This window comes from Castor canadensis, chromosome 9 (assembly GCF_047511655.1).
Source record: "Castor canadensis chromosome 9, mCasCan1.hap1v2, whole genome shotgun sequence".
NCBI lineage: Eukaryota > Metazoa > Chordata > Mammalia > Rodentia > Castoridae > Castor > Castor canadensis.
Genome location: NC_133394.1, coordinates 150,847,830 through 150,864,087, shown reverse-complemented (window position 1 = coordinate 150,864,087; position 16,258 = coordinate 150,847,830). Strand labels below are relative to the sequence as shown.

At 55.4% G+C, this 16,258-nt stretch overlaps 1 protein-coding gene across 4 annotated transcripts in view; it reads left to right on the top strand.

Moving 5' to 3' along the window:
- The window catches only part of Ppp2r2c (protein phosphatase 2 regulatory subunit Bgamma), a 101,720-nt gene extending 87,489 nt beyond the window's left edge, over positions 1 to 14,231 (top strand). For all 4 annotated transcript variants that reach the window (XM_020165366.2, XM_074042662.1, XM_074042663.1 and 1 more), the window contains 4 exons: positions 987 to 1,151; positions 6,565 to 6,734; positions 7,521 to 7,612; positions 11,451 to 14,231. In XM_020165366.2, the coding sequence (XP_020020955.1) occupies positions 987 to 1,151; positions 6,565 to 6,734; positions 7,521 to 7,612; positions 11,451 to 11,742 (719 nt within the window). In that variant the 3' untranslated portion in view covers positions 11,743 to 14,231. The remainder of the gene's footprint in view (positions 1 to 986; positions 1,152 to 6,564; positions 6,735 to 7,520; positions 7,613 to 11,450) is intronic.
- The last annotated feature ends 2,027 nt before the right edge of the window (positions 14,232 to 16,258 follow it).

The following is a 16,258-nucleotide window of genomic DNA, read 5'->3' as shown; positions in this document are numbered from 1 at the left end:
TACTGGACCCCATATATAGCAATCTAAGGAAAATGACTTCAGGTGCAGCTTGATCCGGGATTCAGAAGGCATCACCAGATCTTTCTCTCCTCTCTTGTTTTCCAAGCTGTCTCTTCCCTGGTGTTCCTCTGGTCACAGCAGCAAACTGGAGCCCCTCCTCTCACCCACCCAGCCCAGCAGGGATGAGGTATCCAGGTCCTGGGGCCTGGGCATGTGGCCCAGACAGGCAGGGGAACCTTTTTCCACCAATCTTGATTTCTTGGTATTGTGGACAGAAGAGGAGGAGTGGGTGTGGGGACAAGTGGCAACATATGACACATCCTCGATTTCAGACAGTTTACAGTAATACACGCAGAACTGTTCACCAAGAGTGTCCACAGGCTGGGCGCCAGTGACTCATGCCTATAATCCTAGCTACTTGGGAGGCAGAGATTGGGAGGATCATGGTTCAAGACCAGCCTGGGCAAATAATTATGAGACCCTCATCTCCAAAATAACCAGAGCAAAATGGAGAGGAGGTGTGACTCAGGCAGTTGAGCGCCTGCTTTGCGAGCATGAAGTCCTGAGTTCAAACCCCAGTCCCACATCCAAAAAAAAAAGTGTCCATGGCCTGTGTACAGTAGGTACAAGTGCTCCTTTCTTCCTGCTTGGCAACTGATAAGGGAAGGTGGACAGCGGGGACAGACCCATGGTCACTGCAGCACTGGGCAGCGGATGAGCACTGTGGGGAGAGGGCAAGGGTCAGGAGGGAGGCAGTAAGGCCAGATTTCCAAGGCCAGTGGACAGGCATGGGGAAGGGGTGGCAGGTGGGCAGTTCTCTGTGTGGTTGGCAGTTCTGGGGCTGGGATGCTCGGGGATCTTGAGAACAGAGCGGCATCTCAGACCTGGTGCTAGACAGGTCTTCTGGAGGAGGTGTTGGGGGCTCAGGGAAGTTAGACAGTGAGGACGGATGCCTTTACTGCCTTTCCTTGACCTCACCACCCCAGACATCGTGGACATAAAGCCAGCCAACATGGAGGACCTCACAGAGGTGATCACGGCTTCCGAGTTCCACCCCCACCACTGCAACCTCTTCGTCTACAGCAGCAGCAAGGGCTCGCTGCGGCTCTGTGACATGCGGGCGGCCGCCCTGTGTGACAAGCACTCTAAGCGTGAGTGTGCATGGGTCCTGAGGAGGACAGGGTGGCGTGGAGGTGGCAGCATGGGTGGACATGGGCCAGGCATGTTGGGGCCCAGCTAGCAGGGTGGGGCTTCATCCTTCTTGACCTCCTCTCCATCTGTCCCCAGCCCTATAACAGTGTCTGAAAATAAACACTTGAATGAGTGAGTGATGACCTCTGCCTTGAGGTTTCAGCAAAGTCACAGTGTGGGTGGCGGAGGGCCGGCCTAGCAAGGGGGGCCACACTGCTTCTCTGGGCAGCCACATTCTCGGGGACAGAGGAGCAGGTACTGAACCAGTCCCCTGGGACTTGGGCTCAGGTGCTCAAAGCCTCCAGTTTTCTCCCCTTCCTTGCCATGTTCTGTCCTCACATCCCACCCATTCTTGTCCTGCAGGCTGGTCCCTGCCTGTGTGCCACCAGCATTCATTAGGCACCAGTTCCACCATGGGGCTGCATCGGGAGCATGACTAGGTCAGAGTGTCAGGCAGGGATTGAAGGCCCAGGAGGGTCTCACTGTAGGGTTGTCATGGGAAGAATGTTCCAGAAGAGGGAACTGCACTGTAGGGCAGTATGGCCGGAGGAAGACAGGCAGGTATAGGGGTGCAGACTCATCTGGACTTAGGGCACTGCTGTGGGGCAAGGGGAGGATGCAGTGGGATTCTGGGGAGGATTGGGAGTTTGCACGAGCAGAGGAGACGAGCACTGGACGAGATGAGGGTACCACAGGAGCACCAGCCTGCAGATGGGCTGACTAGGGAGAGGGTCCCCTGGAGGCCACTCTGCATGTCCCCGAAAGTCCAGTCAAACTGTCAGCCTCTGCCGAGGGGAATGTGAATAGGCAGTGTGACTTCCAGGTGTGGTGTGAGCATCAGAGAGGTGGGGGGCTGTTCCCTGTGGTGGCTGGGATTAGGGTACACCAACCTGGGTGACAGATTTGGGGCATGAGGACGGGGGTTATTATGGGCTCTGAGGAGCGGGGGCCTGTCGGTGGCCAGACGTGGAGGTCTGGAGGTCTGGAGTCCTGGAGTCTGGGTGGATGAAGCTGGGGAAGTTATCAACATGTGGACAGGAAGGGAGGCCAAGGGACCAGGTGGGGTGCCCGGGTGAGTGTGGACACAGCCAGATCCGACCCCCAGTCCCTGGGCTGGATCTGCTTCCTGGGACCAGCATATCCACAGCCCTGACCTGAGCAGCTTAAAACAAGTCAGATGAGAGTGGTCCCATTGGCTAGAACCAGGTGTGGGCCTGGCAGGGTCCTCCGTGGGCTGGGGAGCAGGCTATCCTGTCACTTGGCTCCTGGAGGTGTCTGCCACCTTCCTCATTCCAGACTTCTCCCTCTGTCTTCAGTGCCAGCAACAGCTGGTTGAGTCCTTCTTATGACTGCCTCCCTGTGTCACTTACAAAGACACTTACGGTCACACTGTTGCCCACTGGGTGCTCCAGGGTGGCTTCCCTTGTCACAGTCAGCCAATGAGCAGCCTCGATTCCATCTTGGACCTTAATTCTGCCTTGGCACGTAGCCTGACTATCACAGGTTCTGTGGATTAGCGGAACTGGAGTCCTGGGCCACAGGCCCAACCCTCCAAGTTTCCACATGTCAGGTCCAGCCACTCGTCCTAACATGCCACATAAAGAGCAGTGGTGAAGGAGAATAGAGGCTTATTACATGACACAGGCAGCAGAGGGAAGAGGCACAGGAAACACTTCAGCTGCTTTGGGGTAGATCCAAGCTTTAGGTTAAACAGATGAAGAATTGGGGCTGGGTGAGAGGTCACATAGACAGTCCTGGGCACAAGTGTCCAGTGGTCAGAGGTGGTCTGAGGTAGCCAGTTGCTCATTATCTCATTACCTGGTTACAGTAAGAAAGTCATTGCTTCCTGGCAGGGGGTGGCTTTGTCTCCTGTCACAGAGTGTTTATCCATCAGCCCTGACCTTCCTATATTCTAGAGTGACTGAAAAACCAGAGAGAATGGCTCAGAACAAAGACACAAAATGGAGGCAAGAATGCCAAGCTTTTCTCCCACCTTTACTTCCCCTTTGGACACGTGCAAGCCCAAGTGAGCAGTCAGTGCTTTTTAGCAAAAGCCTCTTCTAAGTGCCCATTACATTAGGAAGGGACATGGCTGGGTCCACCATGCCCTCCACGGGTGCTGCCCAGCCCCTATGCCCACTGCCTGCTGCTCCCGGCCACATGTGCGCCTGAGCTCTGCATCAGTGCAGAGAATAAGGTGAGGAGGAGAGACACGCCTGGGCCCCTCCGAGCCCTGCGGGTGGGCAGCAGGCTTCGAGGCACATGGTCCTTGGAGGGCAGAAGTGTCCAGCACAGTGAACAGTAAGCTGATGTCCATGACACCCAGATGATGGACTATTGTTCAGTCATTTCAAATATTGTTTTAGAAGATTTTTAATGCGATTCCGTGAGGAATGAAAAAGACAGAGCAGTGACAGTCTTTCCATTACCAAACAATGGAAGCAGAGAAAGTGCCGGAAAGGTTCACATCAAGACATGGCCCCAGTGGTGGGCTGTAGGGTGGCGGTTGGTATTTTGTGTGCACATCGCCATACGGTTGTATGTTGAGAACAGATCTAAACCTCAAGTCAGAAAACGTGTGGCAGAAGGGTTTTACTTGTACTTTGGCTCGGGACAGGCTGTGCTGTGTGCCCTGTGTCACTCCGGGGACCTTCTTCAGTGCAGGTGGAGGTGGGAGCCCCTGGGCCCTGGTACCCCGAGTCTTCAGATCCCCAGGCATGTGAGGGAACGGCTGCCCTGGGCTGCCACTGCGAGCCCCATGTGCGTTTCCCGAGCCCAGGCACAGATGCCTGGGCCTGTGACTGTCCTGCGTCTGGTGACAAAGGAGCCTCAGATGAATCCATCCATAAGCTCAAGAGGGGAAGAAACAGTAGGTCATTTTCACTGACTCAGCTTAACTCTTCTTCCTGCCCCCATCTCCTTGGGCTGCCAGGAGCGATAACTTGAGGGCTGGATGGTTCCATCTTTCCCTGTGACACTCAGGTTCTAGAAGGCCCTGCAGGGCTAAGGGGTGGAGGAAGCAGCACTGGCAGCCTGGTGACATGGCCAGGTGTGTCCTGCAGAGTTCAGAGGGCCTGTCATCTGGCTGCCCAGGAGTTTTGGCCACATCCAGGTGTGCGGCCCTCCCCAGGCCAGCCTTGCAAGGTGGCAGTGCTGGGCGGCATGTGGTCTGCTTTGCCCACACCTGCTGACATCGGTCTGTGATTTCTCTTCCCAGGCTTTTTGCCTGATTTTATTCACATCATTCAACCCTCCTACAGTGAGCTGGGCCGCCCTCTGCCTTTTTTCTGCAAGTCGGTATAGCATACCTGCCCCTTGAAGTCTTGGTGAGGCTGGCATGTAAACTGATCTGATATCCTTTTGAGGGAGAGAATTTTTGTTTAAACAATCGGTTTAATTTCTTTTTGGATTAGAGGCTTATGTAGGTTTTCTGATGGAGTTAATTCTGTATTTAAAACTTTTTCTAGAATTTGTTTCATTCTTTGCCTGTACAAATCTGTCTCTTCTCTCTCGGCGAACTACCACTGAGCCACCCACCCCACCCCACAGTCTCTCCCCATCCCACTGAATCTGCCACGCCTAGTTAGTGAGTGGCTGATAGATTTGTTCTGAGTGCCTCCTCCAGACCGGGTTTGTTCTCCGTTCTCATGAGAAGTCAAGCAAACAGCCACTTCCCAACTAGTGTGTGGCGGTGACTGTTCTTCCTGGGCATGCGTGGTTGGTATTCCAGTTACATGTTTTTAGAGCCCTGGAGATCAGACTCCTTCTTTACCTGCTACTTGTCTAGCTTTTCTGTTCACTGCTCAAAACTGAGGGAGCAGCTGGTAGCAACACCCGATGTCCCCTGTCATGTCCCTAACAGGAAGAAACCATGATGTTCTGTTCACTGAATGACAGGCATCCTGGACAAATGGGAGATTGTTCCATTTCTGCTCACTGGACAGATGAGGAGACCGAGGGTCCTCGACCCACCTGTACCAGGGCTGCACTGGGGGCTTGCAGGCCGCCCTGTTCTCTCCTTCGTCCTTGGCTCTTATCTCTCTCTGAAGCACTAGAAACCCGGGTCTTTGTCTGCCAGGCTTTGTGACAGGGTAACCATGGAAACGACCATCGTGAGTCCTCAAAATAGACTGTTATTTCTGTGTTTGACAGCACAAGCTGTCAGAAGGAAGGGCTGGGCTGTGCTGGAGCTTGGAGGGTTCTTAAAAAGGGTTGATGACAGTCCAGACCCTCTGTGGGACCCTACTGGGCAGGATAATCCCTGCGGCTCACATTGGCTGAGTGTTAACAGTGCCCATGCCATTCTGGGTGGGCTTCTGCCCCCTCCTGAGCCCCTGGGTGGAGGGTGCTGCCCACTTTACAGTTGGACCAGGGGACTTCTCTCCCCTCTGTAGCTCAAGACAGTGCAGCTGGATTTTGTACAGTTCTGGAGGTCAGAGACCCAGAGTCAAGGTGTGGGAGCCTGGCAGGCTCCTTCTGGGGGCTCCAGGGGCAGATCTGTGCCCCTGTTGTAGGGCCACTCCTTGTGGGTTGGTTGACTGGCTGACCACAATAGCACAAGAGAGTGTCTGATGAGGTGTAGCAGTTTCCAGATGCCCTGCAGGCACTGGATAGGGTGGCGCTTAGACAGGAAAGGGATGGAGGGCAGGGATGCAGGGCGTGATACCCCGTGACCTGGAGTGGCTGGTAAGGAGGGCTTTCATGAGCCCCGTGGTCAGTGTCTGCCTTCCTTTCCGGCCAGGAGAGCAGAGCAGGCAGGCAGGGCTGCCATGCACCAATTTCCATGGGGACAGATGGACAGGTTGTTCAGGGCTAAGCCCTAGCCATACCGTCCTCATCCCCTAGAACCCAGGGACTCCATGTTGGCCCCGGCAGGGGTCCTGGTCCCCACCAGACTCTGTACCAGGGACACAATGAACAGAGGCAGTGCCCAGGCCAGGGAGGACAATGTTTGGAGAATGTGGACACTTTGTGTCTGATGTTCTGCTTCACTGCTAGGGGGGCAGGAAAGGGCAGCATGGCAAGCATCACTCTGGATTCAAATTCACCCCTTCCAGCTCAGACCTGGGATGTGGTTTAGAGCCAGGGGCCTCAGTTTTCTTGGCTATAAAATGAGAATATTATGTTATTTTATTAGGGGTTTCAATGAGGTCACACACAGAATCTGACTCATGAAAAGTGCGCAGTAGTCACTGTTCCTGCAAATGAGTCCCTCCAAGAGCTGGCTGCTCCCTTTTTGAAGGATCAGAGGCCTGGTCAGTGTTTAGTTACAGGTTTGACGAGTGAATGTAAAACCATTAGACATCTGAGTCCCGGTGGAAACTTTCTAACCCGTGGGCAGCCCGGTGATAGCCATCTATTCTCTGTCTCCAGTCTTTGAAGAGCCCGAGGACCCCAGCAACCGCTCCTTCTTCTCAGAAATCATCTCATCTGTGTCTGACGTGAAATTCAGCCACAGCGGCCGGTACATGCTGACACGGGATTACCTCACCGTCAAGGTTTGGGACCTGAACATGGAAGCAAGGCCCATAGAGACCTACCAGGTGGGCACTGCCACCCAAAAACCTCGGGGGACTCATCTGTGGGGCGTGAGACCTCCCCAAGTGACCCTTCCTATGTTGAAAAGCCCACAGAGGTTCCCAGCCCTGGGGGGCATCCATCTGCCCCATTCTGTAGGTGAAGAGAACGAGGTTCAGGAAACCAGGCTGCCTCCCCACGCAGATCCACGGACAGGAGAGCCACTCAGTCCTGACTCCAGGAAGCCCCAAACACCCCACGCCAGGCCTGCAGTTGGGGCCCAGATCCTCACTGTCCAAGAGGGGAGAGAGAGGGATCAAGGATGAGACGGGCTGGACCTGGACTCGGGGTGCTGACTGTGGTCCCTCCCCGTCCCAGCATGTGCAGTGGGACTGCTAAGTGGTGCACCACCCCTCCCAGGGAGCAGCTGTAAATAGCTTGTGCCGTAGTGACATGGGGAGGTGACATCTAGACCCTCCGCACTGGCCTTCTGAGCCAGCATCGCATGGGAGTGCAGACCCCCCACCCAAAACCCCAGCTGTCTAGTCAGGGCATCATGTGGGGGGCAGAGAGGCTGAGCTCACTCCTGCTTTTCCTGGAGCTGACGCTCTTCCTCTTCCCGCCACCAGGGGGCAGGAGCTGCTCAGAGCCCGGGAGAACCTGCGGCCGGTGCCTGGTGCCCGTGCAGGCCCTTCCTGCACCCCTGAGCAGGGCTGTTGGGGTCATCCAGCCCCTGCCGCTCTCTGAGACCCTCCCCACGGGAGGCCAGGGCAGTCAGGTGCCAGCATTCAGCTGCTCCCTCCTCTCACCAGGTCCACGACTACCTTCGGAGCAAGCTCTGCTCCCTGTACGAGAGCGACTGCATCTTTGACAAGTTCGAGTGTGCCTGGAATGGCAGCGACAGGTGAGCTGGGCCTGGCCCTGGGAGGGCTGTGTCCTGCAGGCCACCACCAGTTACTACACTTTGGGGGTCCAGGTATGGGAGCCCTCCTTCCTCTCTAGCGGCAACCCTGGGGCCCAAGTCCAGTGGCAGGGAACTAGGCTTTCTTCATCTCCTGTTCTAGGGCAGCGTAGGACATACAGACAATCCAGGGCCCTCAACCAGGTGTCAGTTCCCTGGGCTGTTGCGGTGAGAGCTGTACACCAGCGCCTCAGACTCCTTGAGGCCTGCCGTGCTTGGTCGCTGTCATCGCCCACACCGCACGCCCTGAGATGACTGGTCCACTCCCTCCCCCCCACCATCCTTGGGCTGCGGCCCCGAGGAGACCCAACGGGGGGTCAGGAGCACCTCACAGCTCGGGCACCTTCCAGGCCTGGTCGGGATCCCCCTATCCAGCCACCTCTCCTGGCCCCACTACCTGGGATGTGATGTGAGCTCCCATGTGGCCACAGCCTGGGCTGGCTCAGCCCCAGTGGGCATGGCAGGGGTCCTTGCCTGTACTGAGCCTCACCTCAGTGTGGACCCCAATGGCCCAGGGGTCCCCCTCTGGCTTGGAGGCCCTCCTCCATTTGCTCCGCCTTGCTCAGGTCCTGTAGGGCTCAGCTTTCCTGTAGCTCTGAAGCTAAGAGGGACCTGTCAGGGCCTCCAGGGGGTGAGATAAAAATCGCCTGCCCCATTTTCTTATCAGAGCGTGCGTCACCTCCCTCCCCTGCTATCCATCCACATGGTGGGTGAGAAGAGGTGGGGTGAGAGCCATAGCCCCTTACTCCAGCGTCCTCCAGGGGAGTGTGTCCATGCATGTGCCTGTGTGTGCTGCTGTGCTCACATAAGAGCAGCCCTGCTAGGACCCTCCGTGGCTTTGGGCTCAGGGCTGGGATGATAACGGGGTGCAGTGAAAGGGACAGGACCAGGGGAGCCATCCTGGAGGCAGGGCTCCTCAGTTGTCCGAGCTTCAGCCCTGACACATTTGCGGGCTCCGTGGTGAACACTGGGCATCCCGTTAGCCTCGCAGGCTAGGGGCTTACTGCTGTACCAGGGGCTCCAACCCAACCACCATGCATGTATGAGGGTAAGTGCTCACACTGCCACTCCACCTGTCCACCACGGTGCCAGGTCTTAGCATCCTACGTCTTAACCCACCACTGCCCACAGGTGTGCCCCGCGCACGGCTGCCACTCCGTGCCTTCCTGTTTCCTCCTCCACACCCTGATCACTTTGGTCTCCTAGAAGCTCCTTGGAGCCCGCTCCACATGGCTCACTGTACTGTCACCTCCTCCAGGAAGCCTTCCAGGTCCTCTCCACCTTGCCCCACAGCCCCTCCTGGGCTTTCCCCCATCTCTTTGCATTTGTGGCATGTTTTCTCCTTACCTCTGCTCTTATTTGCTTCCCTGAATGGAGGGGTGCTCCTGCGGGGTGGGGCCAGGACTCAGCCCAAGCTTAGCCCGTCCATCACATGGGGCCTTAGGAGGGGCCAGCCAGTGGTTGTCCATGTTTCTGGAAGGTGAGGAGTCACGACCTCCTCATGCCACATCCACCTTCCTCTCAAGCTCAGCATGTTTGTGGACAGGATCCCAAGACAGATCTGGCACCTGCCTTTCAAGAGCCCTGAGAGAGAAGGAGTGCACACAGGAAGGGCCCCCATAACCGAGCAGCCCGGGGTGCAGCCCTGACACCCACCGGGCAGACTCTGGCCATGGGCCTCTGCCCAGGTCACGCCATTATCTCAGCAGGAAAAGCGTCTCCTCCCACAAATTAAGGTTTTAGAGGTAGAATTTCAGAACAGAAAAGAACCAGAAAATATATCAGAATTCTCCTCCCTCCTTCCCTCCTCCCTCCCTCTGCCCCAGTAGACACAGGATCCCTGGGCTCCCCCCACCACCACGCTGATGACCTCGGGAAGCTTCCCACACACACATACACATCTCTTTGTCCTGTTCCATGTCCTGTGCAGAGGAATGGCTAGCGAGGTCATTTCCCATCCAGCTGGGACTTATGAGGGTGGCTGTGGCTGTGGGTGCCCCTCCTGGCATTCATTCATTTGTTCATTGGTCACATGGCACAAGTGAGCTCCTGCAGGACAGCACCTACTGCGCCTGTCATTTGGGCCATGAAGGAGAGAAGGTTCCGGCCTCTCTGTCCCTTCTCTATGTACAGCACTCATTGCACTGTCACCTCCCCAGGCTGGAGTCCTCTTCTGGTCACTGACACTCTTCCCAGGCCAAGCCAGGGCTGAGACTTGTAGATAAGACAGGCCCCACCTGGACCTCCACCCAATAGTGGAGACACAGGTGACATACCCACTGAGAGCCCGAATGGGAGGGTGGCCATTCGAGCATGCAAGCAGTGTTGCCACTGTGCCACCCCCCGCTCCTGCTGCCCCCTCGTCCCTGCAGGTACACGGGCCTCCATGCCCTCTGGCTCTTAGTGGATTCATCCAACAGGGGCCCCTTGTGCCCTACTGTTTCAGGCTGTGTTTCTCCAGGCCCTGTTCTGATCGGCGGCCTCTTCACAGACCTTGCTCCCTCCCCCTTAGTCCTTTTGTTTCTTTCAGTCTCTCTGTCTCTCCATTTCTCACCCTTTGTGTCTCTGTCTTCCCCCTCCTCTCTCTCTGGTAGCTCTTCTCTCTCAGGCCTGGGGCTCATGGGCGACAGACCCTCCCCAAATATACCAGCCCCAGAGCAGTGCATTTTCCCTTGTGGCTCCCTTGGCACCTTCTAAAGCATTTGTAAAACTTATCTACAGTGCTCTTTTCTGGTCACCCACTGGTTCCTCCCCCTAACCCTGTGAGGTCAAGTCAGTCTTGCACCAGATGGGACTGGAGGCCATGGGGACATAGGCAACAGAGCCCACCAGTTGAGTGGCAGAGGAGGTGACAGCCACAGCCAGTGCTGCAGAGATGTATTACTTCCACCCTCTGTCACAGTATCATCCAGGGCCCCCATGCTACCTGGGTGCTTCATAAAACCCCTTCTGGGCTGTGCAGACCCCAGCACTCCTGTCCCTACAGACACTCCTCCTGGGCTGTGTAGCCCCCGTCCGCCAGCCCCCACTGTTCTGCACTTTGGCTCCTGTCTATGCATCGCCTCAAAATCCCCAGACTCCATGGTCCCCTGTCCCCTCAGAAGCACAACTCAGCTCCCAGGAGAGAGAGGACTGTAGTGGACATCCCTACCCCCAAACATGGGACAGGAGCCCCCTTCCTCTTCCACCCCTCAGTTGCCCCCAGAGCTCTGCTCTGGGCCCAGGCCCATGCAGCTGGCTGGCTTGCTTTCTGAGGTGTCCGGGGACAGAGGTGTCCTGTGTCTCACGGGACAGAACTCCCTAGTTAGGGGAGGGAGAGGAGAGAGGCAGCATGCACGAACATGGAAGTCTCTCCAGGGCGGGCTGGCCGTCAGCAGTGAGCGCTCATCCACGCACCCGGATCCTCCGCACCTAGTGGGGAGGTGGGTCTGCTGGGTCAGAGGCCCTAGGTCAGCCACGGTGCTAAACCCCTGCGTCTTTGGTGTTACTTCCCCATGGGAGCAAGTCCAGGGCTGTCTCCTGGACTGTAGGAAGTGGCAGGAGGGCACTTGTTCTTGTCAGAACATTAGCAGTCTTAGCTCTTGGCCCCAGTGTCGGAGAGGAGATGACAGCTGAAATGTAAAAGGGCGAGACCCCAAGAGAAAGTGGTATTGAGGCAGACATGGGCTCCTTCCCAGGGAGGGATGGACCATAGCCTCAGGACCCTGTCTCTCTCTCTCTCTCTCTCTCTCTCTCTCTCTCTCCCCCCGCTCCCCCACTGACCCGCTCCTTCTCCCCCCAGCGTCATCATGACAGGGGCCTACAACAACTTTTTTCGTATGTTCGACCGGAACACCAAGCGGGATGTGACCCTGGAGGCCTCGAGGGAGAGCAGCAAGCCCAGGGCTGTGCTGAAGCCGAGGCGTGTGTGTGTAGGCGGCAAGCGACGGCGGGACGACATCAGTGTGGACAGCTTGGACTTCACCAAGAAGATCCTGCACACGGCCTGGCACCCAGCTGAGAACATCATTGCCATCGCAGCCACCAACAACCTCTACATCTTCCAGGACAAGGTCAATTCCGACATGCACTAGTGGACAGAAGCTGCCTCTCGCAGCCAGCCTCTTGAAGGTCACCCCTGACCTGACCTTCACAGTCCCAACACGGGAGGGGAGGACAACCACAGAGGTGCCATGGTGGGACACGGGTTACTTGGACCCTGTCCCCCCCACCAGCTTTCCCTAGCCTGGTGTCACCTTTTGATGGTGATGGCCTGTGTTTTAAAAAGGGACTGGAAGGATCCACTAGCCACAGGTCATAAAAGAGACTTATGACTGGCGGGTCTCAGTTCAGGGTTCTTTCATTCACGCAGCTCCCCGTCTCAGTCTGCGCTCTTTCCAACATTGTTATGACTTCCTACAGGTCAGGGTTAATTTTTCCTCCTGAGGGTCCTTTTGCAGAAAACTGAGTGGTCCCCAGCATACTCTGGGGACCCACCTGAAGCTGAAACGAGCTGCAGGGTTCTTGACTGTAAAAGGCAAGATGCCCTGGCTCAGAGCTGCCAGGCCACCTGGGGTTTTGGACCGTGAGCACTGAGCATTGACTGATACCAGTCCCTGGCCTGGGTGTGCAGAGTGACTTTCTGTGTCCCAGGTCCCAGGCTGGCGCAGCTTCCCGAGCAGAAGGGGTGGGGATCTCTTGTGTGTCCGGATTCCTCATCTCACTGTCCACCGTTATTGAGCAGCTTTTCCACGCTGGGTTTGGTGCTTGGCCTGGAGGGGCATCAAATGGCTCCCAGCAGCCTGTTCTGCAGTAGCTTTGCCAACGTCCTTCCATGCTCCTTGGTCATCCTCCATAACCCACACTGAACTTCGTGACCCCCCCCAACCCCAAGCTGGGTGTTCCTTCATTTCCTCCATGAACACTGATTGCCTGCAGAGTGCCAGGCTCTGCTCTGGAACCAGAGATAAAAAGTGAATAATTATCTTCCCCTTTGTACACTTGGGGGAAACTGAGGCTCTGAGCAGAGAAACAGGTTGCCCAAGGAGGGCTCCTCCAAATGGTAGGCCAGGGGTCCCGTCCAGGTCTCCACACTGGCTCTCTCCAGCCCACCACGTTGGTGGTTCATATTAAGCAACATTCCAGTGGAAGGTTCTGGAAGGGAAACATCTCTTAGTCTTGTGAAGCAGGACAGGGCAGGTATGTTGATAACATGGTAACACTGGAGGGAAGATGGAGAGAACCCTCCGTGACTCCTACTCAGCGTGGTGACACCAGGGTGCCTCCTGGCATTCCACCCTTCACCCCACATTTCCTGCCCGCTGAACTCCTGAGACCGCATCTGGCACCCGTTTTCTGGTGTTTTCTTTGAGGACCACACACAGCCCCAGAAGACACTTATTTGGGATCCCCCCACTGTTCCTCCACAGTGACCCCACCTGTGTCATTCTTGCTTGTGGAACTGGCATTTTGATTCTGAAAGCAGAGTGCAGACGGGGGGCCCGGTGGAAGCCGAGGTCATTCATTCATTTCTTTTTTTACAACATGGACCATCACCCAGGAAACAGAGCCACCTGAGATTTTCCTCAGTGGATTTCCGTGTACTTTTGTGTGTGTAAAAGCACAAAACGCATGTGCCCTCACTTCCAGCCATATGATATTTACACAACAATGGGCCATTAGGTTTTTTTTTTTAATCAACATGAATGAAGAATGTTTGTTTATATATTACTGTAAAATCCAGGTGACCTGGACAGTATTATATGTACATATCTACCCTAATTAAATTTAACAATCAAAGGATCAGATGACTTACCCCCGTGTAAAGAGGTTCGAGAATGTGGTAAATTGTATAGAAATCTTGTCGAAGCCAAAATCCAGGTCTGAGGGCCTTACACAACTGCTTGGGTATTTGGCATATCCCATCTCCCTTTGTGACTCAGATGTTAAGACAGGAAACTTGCCTTTGAAGCTAGAAGCTCCTGTCAAATCATAGGTTTGACATTTCCCATATTCAAGGTTCAAGTCTTACAGGGTCTTCAAAACGGCAGGGGGAAGGGGAGGCTTACTCACCGTTGCTAGTTCCTTACTTCTGTTTTAAACTTTGGGTATCAAGCCAGAAAGGAAGACGGAAAAAGATCCTCCCAGAAGAAAAGTGTGTCTTTGGATCCCTGGAAAATAACCATGGCCAAAGCAGACTGTGAATAATAAAATGTGTGTGGAGAAAAAGATGGGGGGAGGGGCAGAGCTAGACATGGTGGGAGGACCAGAGCCATCGTCACCAACTTGGCATCTTTACTCTGCTTAAACTCTCTGGTCTTCTGGAATGTATAGGTGTTCGCATAGTCATTGTGGAGCTGTTAGGATTTGGGGTTTTTTCTTTCATTTGACTATTCTCTGAGAATAAAGCCCTCCGTGGTGTGGGGTGTGGGGTACGCGGTGTAACATAGTCGGGCCTGATTGCTTTGGACTCTAACTCATAGGTGCGTTCTTTCTTTCTTCAGTGTCTCACAAATTATCCAACTGTTGAATAAAATTATAAATATGTTAATACCAGCTTTTTCCAATAAAATAACAAATGTTACGTCTAGGAGAGGCTCATTGTGCGGCCTGTGTTGAATGAGGCCGACTTGGGAGGGGCAGTGTGGCGGGAGGGCACACTGGGGACCTGGTTCCCTGGGGAGGTTGTGCTGTCTCCTGCCTTCCTGACCCTGAAGCCAGAGTGAGGGAAAATGGATCGGGTAAGGCTGTCAACTTCCCAGGTCTAGCATGTGGATAGGAGTCAAGGCCCCTCAGACTGTGCCTATAAAGTGCTGTGCTCCATCAGTGATGGGTGGCTTTCTTGCCAACCAGGTGTGCATATCCCGCTGTGACTTGCAAATGTTCACACATGCCCCCATGAGATTGTGGTTCGGATGAAGAAACTGAGGTTCAGAGAGGCAAAGGGTTAGCTGAAGGTCACAGCAGCACAGATGGGCCTGGTATCCAGCTGGAGTGGGTAGCCCTTGGCCCAGTGCTGTCCTGCCAGCAGCACACATGGGCCTCAGGGGTCAGGGGTCCTGGGAATGAATGACCAAGTGGAGGGTCACCCCCCTCCCCCTGCACTCGGATTCTCGGGAAGGCAGAGAGGCCCCGTCCTACCTGCGCTGTGGTTGCAAGTCCAGGGCTGTCTCCTGGACTATAGGAGATGTCAGGAGGCACTTTGACTGTTTGGGACAGAGCATTAACACCGATTGCCAGTAGCACATGAGGGGAGGGCTTTGCACCCTGGTTCCCTGCACCCCACCCAGAGTGCCGGCCATGCCGATCATGGTCAAGGCCTTCTCCATTCAGACAGACCCAGCAGGATGGAGGCAGAGGATTCCTCCATCGTTACACAGCCCCCAGGGCAGCGTCAGGAGGAGGGAGAAGCCCATTTCCTGGCTAAGCTCTCTATCCCCACATGTACACAGAGAGCGTGACACTCCTCAAGACCGCTGGATGGTTAATGGTGTGATAAAGTTCCTTCCTTGGCCAGTGAGGTCACTGCTGGTGTGATCTCAGAGGTGCACAGTACCCCTTCTGCAGGGTATGGGATAGGACCCCATTAACTGAAGATCAGGGATTAAGTCATTTAATTTGTGTCTAAATACCCAGAGCCTGTAAGTGGAGGGGTTCCATTTAAGCCCCCAGGGTGAAAGTACCCACATGACACAGTTGCTCAGGGTGGTGACTGACACTATGTCACCAAATCGAACTTGAGCCAACCGTGATGGAGCACCTGGGGCTCTGCAGCTGTGATGAAGGTTGTGGACCTTGAGCTGGGAACATGGTCCTGGATGATCCAGGTGGGCTGGATCGAACCTCATGGGTCCTCTAAAGTGGAGAACCATGCCTGGCTGAATTCGAAGGGGGACATGACAACAGAAACAGGTCAGAGAGGTATGGTATGGGCACTTTAGAGCCACTGCTGGCTCTAAAGATGGAGGAGGGGCCACAAACCAAGCCAGGCATCCTCTAGAAGCTAGGGGAGGCCAGAAAACGTTTCTCCCCCAAGCGCCTCCAGAAGGAGCCAGCCCCACCACGCCTTGACTTCTCACACACGCAGACCCAGGTTGGACTTCTGCCCCCCGGGCTCTATGATAATAAAAGTGTGTCCTTTAAGCCACAAAGTTTGCACTCATTTATCACAGCAGCCCCAGGGCCATTGTGCCTGGGTCCTGAGATCACACAGACACCCGTTCAGGTGGGACCGCGCTGCCCTGTTCACAGATGAAGCTGCTCAGAATGGCTCACAGGCTTGCTAAGGTTGCAGAGCAGGCCGTGCTTAGATCTGTTGTGACACCACCCTGGCTTTCCCTAGGGTAGTGAGGGGCCTCTCCTGGGACGCTTCTGCAGGACTCAGTGGGCTACGGGAGGCAGAGGAGCTGACAGAAGGATAGAGGAGAGAGACGGGCAGGGCGTGCCCAGAACCAGAGTAGCTGGGACGCTGGGCCTATGCCACACTACGGGGCCCAACTATGCTGGGCCTGTGCTCAGCCCATCTGGGCAGGCTTCATATGGAGCTTTTGATCAGGACAAGAAGCAGTACTCAAGTTTGCCCCCCGCCGCCCCAGCCCATCCCAGGTTTCT